Consider the following 7,355-nt stretch of genomic DNA (forward strand, 5'->3'; position numbering starts at 1 on the left):
GGGCAAGCCTCTGGAGCCGCACCCTTTGTGATCCTTCGCTAGGAGAATTGACAATTAGCTTGTTTTGTGCATATTAATTGCATTCATGTGATTAGCTTACAATATGTGAATAATGTTATTAGTATTATCGTCTTGATTTTGTTATGTCTTAAATTAATCAGAAAATTTCTAAAGTGTCCAACAGTATGCACTCTCGCACTCTGTACTAATTGGTAAGATATAAGAAACTTGGTTAAATATCTGTTGTGCTGGGCTACTTTAGACACGATGAGTGAGCTGTGTTTGAAGAAGAAACTGGTTGATTCAGTGGACTAAGTAAAGCATCTACAATCGAAGGCCCACTTTGTTCCTGTACATCTGGGCGGACAGACTGAATAGGGCTCAGACATGAGAGAGAAAAAAACGCCACCCGGCCCCGTTGGAAAGCACGTTGTTTTTTGCCATCCATCAAATGACCCCAATTTTTTCACCAGCTTCTATGACCAATTCAAGGCATCATGCTAAGTTGTTCGAGTTTTCGATAATTCTTGCATTTGGGGGGGGGGGGGGGGGTTTCTCGGTGATAAATGTCGATAAATGGCTGGACGTGACGCAGCTTGCATACAGTATCAGAATTCGTTCAAACCTGGCATTGATGCCTCATATGTCTGTGTCAGACTGCCGCCAGAATTTGAGCTCATTTGTCCATAGTCCAAAAAACCCACAAGTTCATAGGAGTGTGATAGACTAGGCCAGATGGGTGCATCCATGAGCATGTAATTTTTCCTAATTTGAATGATTATGTTATTTGCAATTTCCACCATTGTCAATCGACATGAACATTTTCTTATATCCTAACGATTTCTCAAAATTTGTCAACAATTTTGTAATTTCAAATTGTGTATGAAAATTGTACAACTTTGAACACTTTTTAAAAAAAATGTTAATAATTGCCAGAAATTGATGTTACGCAAATTGCAAACCACATAATTTTTTTAAAAAATTATCAACTTTTATGAAACACAAACATTTCTTAAGAAAATAGGCACATTTCTTGAAATTCCAGAACATTTTGCAAATACGCTGGGATTTTCTCGTGTGGAGGCGGAATCAGACTCTCTTAATGTGATTGAATTTTGCACTATCCAATCAAAATGGTGTGATGCGGCTTCAGCATTTTTTGCAGAGTGTGTTGGTGTTTCAGCGTTAATTGGGAAGCTTGAATTTAAGCATTGTTTTCGTTCTGCAACCAGCGGCACATGTGCTAGCAAATTTTAGTTATTGTAATAAGACTTTGCTTTCCTGAGGCTGTCTCGTCTCTAAGGTCTTAGACGCTGTAATGCTGTTTTAATTTTAATAAACTAGCCATGAAGGCCTTTCCTAAACAAACTCCGAATGTACATCATTAGTACAATGATATTAGAGAAGATTTGGCATAAGTTTATGTATATTGCATAAACCATCAGGAGAATCCACGGTGAAGCACTTTCTTAAGAGAAAACCTAGATATCAGGTGTAGTTATCACCAAACTCTGGAGTTTAGAACTGAAGATACATAGTCCGGAAATAATGTGAGTAGTAATTCGGTTTAACTGAAACTGAATCACCAGTCAAACAAATGAGGGCAACACTAGAAACTCTAATACGTATAATAGGAAACAATCCTCTGAATGATCTATCATATGTATTGGCCATAGCATACTGTTAGAGTCTGAACTGATCATCACTTGTATAACAAAATGTAGGCTTAAGCTGAATAATCAGTACTGTATCTACTAAGCTTTGAGTATTCACCTGGTTTAACTGAAAGTGAACCAGGCAAACACTTGAGGCAAATTCAAAAGTGTCAGAAAAGAACCAAAGATCAACGAATATAAAGTGGCACTGATCTACTGTATGTATGTATGTATGTATTGCGACATTTGGCCACACCATTACGAGTATCATCACAAGAATCATCTCTACTCAAGGCAGCATCTTTGTCAAAAGTCAAAACAGAGCAAGCAGAAATGGCTGCCAGAGTTCACAAGACATTCTCACTCTCACAGTAATGCCGTACACTCATCGGATGTCTAGATATCACGTGCAGTGCGAACGTGCACATCTTTCTCAAAAGCTTACTGGTTATAATGTCAAGCTCACAGATAACAATGTCCAATAATATTGACGAAGAGACGGCTGTAGCAAACCTCGCAAAAGGGCGCCGAGCAATAAACCCGCGTGGCGGGCGCTGGGCAAAGACGGCACCATCGAGCACATGGTCCCCATGTGTGCGGGCCGACGGCAACCTGTGCTCGCGCTGCAGAAGAAGGCTGGCGGAGGCGGTGGTCGAGCTGGGGCTGGTGCTGGTGACCAATGGCGATGCCCTGACCCTGAGTCGCACCGCCGTAGCTGGGGACTGGACGCGGAGGCACGTAGCGGATCTCCGGGTGCTGCGGAAGCACGTTGCTGGCGCAAGACATCGCCGAAGAAGGCTGCTCACCAATGCCAAGATCCAACAAGAAATCAATGAGTTCATCGCTGCAGGACAAGCCCAAATAACGAATGAATGGAAAATAATGCATAGCAAATTACCCCGTCGGAGCCGGAGTGGCCGAGCGGCTGCCCTGTTCCTGTCTGCCTGGGGCCGGCGATCTGGCTCTGGGTCAGGCCGGCGAGCGAACCATTGCCGGTCGGCGCGTGGTACCGGTACGGGAAGGGCGCACTCCCAACGGCTGCAACAGAAACCAAGAAATCGAACTCCGACGTCAATGAAGAAGCAAGAACCGCAGGGATCAGAAAGAATTTGACACTTTTCTTGGGAGGGAACTCACCTGGATTGCCCAGCGGCGGCCGGAGCATCCCCTGAGATGGCGGCTGGGAGAATCCCCTGTACCCCGACCCGCCCCCGGCCCCGCGAGCAGCTGCAAGAAACGAAGGTACGGGATGTCACAATCCAAGAAACGCAAGAACCAACGACGCGCTCGGTCTTATGCTTTGATTTCTTGGGCACCCACCTCCATCGAACTGGGAAGAGCCGGCGGCGTAGCCGTAGCCTGAAGTCACCTCCAACAGGAACGCCATGTCCGGCGAAATCCCAGCAATGCCGTCGCCGGCTGCATTCGCCGTCGGCCCTGCAGTGTTCGCCGATGTACCGGCCAGGTCGTCGCCGGATGTAGGATCCCTCCGCGCAGCCGGGTGCCTTGTCCCGGTAAGGTTGTCGTCGGCCTTCCGCTTGCCCGCCATCTCGCCTCGGTCGAACAGCTTCCGATGAATAGGAGAAGGAAGGAAGCTACAAGAAACAGTGGGAGGGGAGGACGGAAGGCGAGGGAGGGAGGGTATATAGACGACGGACAGAGCATCTCCCGGTGTAACTGATTTCAAGAAGCAGAGAGATTCAGGTCGGTTGATTTTGGGGGGAAGAAGACAGGAACAGATTCAGAAATGGGCCTAATGTATTTTGGATAGCTCAGCCAGTGGCCCAAACAAAATGAGTTAAATTTCGGCTCACTTCCCCGTAGTCATTGGCCGGCCCATCAAACGGGCTACGCGGTAGCTCGCCAGGGCGCACCTTCGGTTAACAGTTGACCTACCTTCAAAAAAAAAGGGTTAATGGTTGACCAGTTGACAGGTCCACCCTTGTCGTTTGGAAGAAATGCAAAATAAATAAATAATAAAATTCAAAAAAGTTCGAAAAGAACAAAAAAAGTTCATGAGTTAAACAAAAAAGATAGCGGATTTGAAAAGCCGTCCACAAAGTCAAAAAAGTTTAAGAATTTAGGAAAAAATTCATGATTTTTAAAACAGTTGCAAATTTGAAAACAAGTTTGCGTATTTGAAAAAGTTCATAGATTTTTGTAAAAAAATCATGAATTTGGAGAAAAGTTCATCGATTTTGAAAACAGGTCATCAAATTGAAAATTTTGTATATTTTGGAAAAAAAATTCATCCTTGGAAAATGTTTCTACATTTGAATACATTCATTCAATTAAAGAAAGTTCACGGGTTCGAAAAAAAGATGAAAAAGTTCACGTGTTTGAAAAAAGGTTCGCGAATTTGAAAAAAGTTCATCCATTTAGAAAAGAAAAAGGGAAACAGAATAAAAACCGTCCTGAAACCCAAAATAATAAAAACATGTTAGAAGCTTCTAGAAGCTTCCCAAAACTAGACGGAAGCTTCTACACCAGTTGGGTTACTTCCAAAAAATGAAACAGTGTCGCATGCGGTCGAAGAAAAAAAAAAGTGAAATGGGCCGAGCCCAAGTGGAGGAGTAGGCGTGTGCGAGTCTGCAATTTCCCCTACAAACGGCACCTGAAGCGCCTAATAGGGTTTGGCCAATTTTAACTAATCTTGTTTTAAAACAAAGACTTCTAAAAAATGTTAAAGGCATCTTGCCAATGATTTGCTTTGAAAAATATTCCTTTTGTTTGGAGCATGATTTGCCAATACCACTGTTGTTACAGAAAAAACATTGGTGTTTGAAGGCACAATGATGTCATGTCAGGCTTCCTTGATAAACTTCATCTAGCGCAATAAGGAGAAATACTCAAAACAATTATGTCAATATATCATCTGCTTAGTGATGAAGGCATTTTAAAATTTTAGCCAGTCAAAGATAACTTAGTAATTTAGGGTTGTTTTGCAGTGAACTAGATCCATGTTTAGTTAAATGTGAATATTCTAGAGTACATGTTGTGGTGACAAAAATAACTTGACTAGTTAGATTTATGCAAATCTAGCTTGTAAAAGGTAAAATACACTATTATTCTCGAAGTAGTCTGGTACCAACGAATTCATCTGCAATATGATTATATTCAATAAAAATTTAAACCGAAAGCCACTATTTATTTTATAAGATGAGGTGTATGCAGGTTGTTTTTGTACAAAATTATTGTTGGTGCAATATCTTCCTACCTTGTGTTTTGGTGATTGTTGACAGAAACATGTATGGACTGATTTGTTTGCTAGTGCATACAGAGAGAAATAGTCCATACATAACCGAAGAGAATGCTATCTCCGTTGTCAAGTTTGAGAAACTTCACCAAAGCATATCTGCGTTGCAGAGAAGAATGAGTTGTACTTGATGAAATTATGAAGAAGAGAAGTCTGATAAGAAGGAATTATCCCCTCCAAGATCTTCTGCTGAAGCAAAGTTGTTGATTCGGTATGGTCATCCGAAGAAATGGACTGCAGCGAATGGAACTCGGAGACAAAGTGAAGACATAGTGTTCATTTCGTTCTTCTTTTTCTGTTATTGAGTCATAGGACCTCCATACTATTAAGAGAGGTATAGTTTCTCGATGCTTGCTTAGATCCACTGTGATGCTTAGCCAAAATCTATGAAAGTTGCACGAGAAATCTCTTTGTGTTCCGAGCAAATACTTGCCAGCAAGAGACTGTGATCTTCTTTACTGCGAGAGATTTGTCTTGGACCGAGGAGTTACCATTACGTGTTCCGCAGGTAATGTTACCGATGTGAATCCGACCATTGGACTCGTGTCGTTCGGCCATTGGCTACTATCGATGTCCAATTTGGTCTTTTCCCATAGGGGAAGGCTGCTGCTATAAATAGCCACACCGCTCCAACAATGTTGGTTGGCTGCCAGGGCCGGCCCTGGGCAGGGTGAATGGGGCAGCCCCCCCGGCCCACCAAAGCCAGGGCCCCCCTCTCAGGTATGCATACGTAGTATTAGGGCCCATGTTTAGAACGAATTTTCTTTTGAAATCCAGCCTTCCGTACATAGAAGCAAAATGGAAAAAAGGCCCGGCCCATGTTTGCATGTAGGCAGAGACGAATGTGGAAACCAAATCGCTTGTTTCCCTGTTTGTTCGGATCACGCGATTGATCAGACCTAGACCTTGATTCTGATTTCTTGACTTTCATCCCTTCCTTCTTTTTGTTTACCTGTTCGAGTGTTCGTCGTCTTCGACAGCTCGACCCCTGGTTCCACTCTCCTGGTCTTCTCGTCGTGCCGAACGGTGGTGATGCGGGCACACCGCGCTATGCGCCTACGACAGGTACGAGCACGTCTCCTTGCGCAATAGCGCCCAATGCCCTATGCCTTCGCTTGTACTATTTTGCTATTCTTCCTATTTGTTTTCTAATCCTAAATTCTCGAATCTCGATTGATCGAACAGGGAAGGGAATTGTTGCATAATGGCATTGTCGGCACTCGCCCTCGAATTATTGCGCACAACGCAAAGAATACAATTATAGCCACACTAAATTAGAGAGAATGCACTATACTATGCCCTAGATTTTGTGTAATTGATCTTCTATCTAACATAGCTTTGCACTAATTTTAAAAGCTAATGGTTCCTTTTAATTTCAGCACATCATGTCAGACTTAGGCAGAAAGTATCCAGAAAGAATTGCTTGATGAAATTGATATTGATACTATCATTAGCGATTTTGTATCTCAGAACGTTAAAAGGAATTGTGATGGTATTATGTCTATTTTATTCAATATGCACATTGATTTTGGATGAACTTGGCTGTTTTTCTTTGATACAATTTTGTATGTACATATGTTAATTACTACTTAAACATTTATGCCAAGGGCCCCGAAGGGCCCTGTATTATTGTTTCACCCCAGGCCCCTAAATTCTCAGGATCGGCCCTGTTGGCTGCTCGCTTAAGATTTTGAGATTGATTTTGAGTTTAAGATCCACCGAGAGAAAAATCAAGAGCCCAAACTTAGATAGTGGTTTAGCATCACAATAGTTCTGAGTGAGAGTTCTTGTACCTAATACTCTTGAGCACTGCGCACTCTCTAGACGAATAGGTTTCGATTTTGAGTGTTGAAGAGTTGCTGTCTTCACCGAGCCAGATCTTCAGCAACCAAGAGTGATTGTGGTTCGCGAAGGTCGACCGAAGGTTTGGAGATCGCCGACAAGGATATACCACGAGTGAAATCAACTGGAGTCTGACCAGCTTTGAGTTGAAGGAGAATAGGGTCAACAGAGTTTATCTTCCATCTTAATTCACAGCCCCTCCAACCAGATGTAGCCCTTTGGCAGAAGAGTGAACTGGTCTACCAAGTCTCTCTGTCGCCCTTGAGCACCACTGTTCATTCTACTTTACTGCATTTCCTTCAATAATCTTTTCGTGATCTGTACTGACTATTCACCCGATCTCTTTCAGTGTTGTATTTACTTCATATTATGTTCATCAGTTTATCTTCGTGTGTCTGTCATCATTATCTCCATGTTTTGTCTAGTACTACTGCATTTGTTTGCATGCTGGATAACTCTCTTCGTAGTTAAACCTGTAATATCTCATACTCGTCTTGTCGTGGTTTTGTCACGGCAGATGTCCTAGAGAAAGGACTTAGTCATGGAGCCATCGCTACGGGTTAGCTTGAAGGGGTTAAAGCGAACACAAGGACGCAAGAGAG

The 7,355-nt window shown here is 42.8% G+C and overlaps 1 protein-coding gene across 1 annotated transcript; it reads right to left on the bottom strand.

Annotated features, from left to right (window-relative positions):
* Positions 1-2,117: 2,117 nt before the first annotated feature.
* Positions 2,118-3,204, bottom strand: LOC147973325 (uncharacterized). The gene is made up of 4 exons (XM_087524957.1): positions 2,976-3,204; positions 2,793-2,882; positions 2,554-2,693; positions 2,118-2,453 (listed from the first exon to the last, which is right to left on the bottom strand). The coding sequence occupies exons 1-4, from the start codon at positions 3,202-3,204 to the stop codon at positions 2,118-2,120; spliced, it is 795 nt and encodes a 264-aa protein (XP_087381083.1).
* Between the last annotated feature and the right edge of the window lie 4,151 nt (positions 3,205-7,355).

The sequence above is a fragment of the Triticum urartu genome, chromosome 5A, assembly GCF_056163025.1.
Source record: "Triticum urartu cultivar PI428250 chromosome 5A, HENAU_Tu73, whole genome shotgun sequence".
NCBI lineage: Eukaryota > Viridiplantae > Streptophyta > Magnoliopsida > Poales > Poaceae > Triticum > Triticum urartu.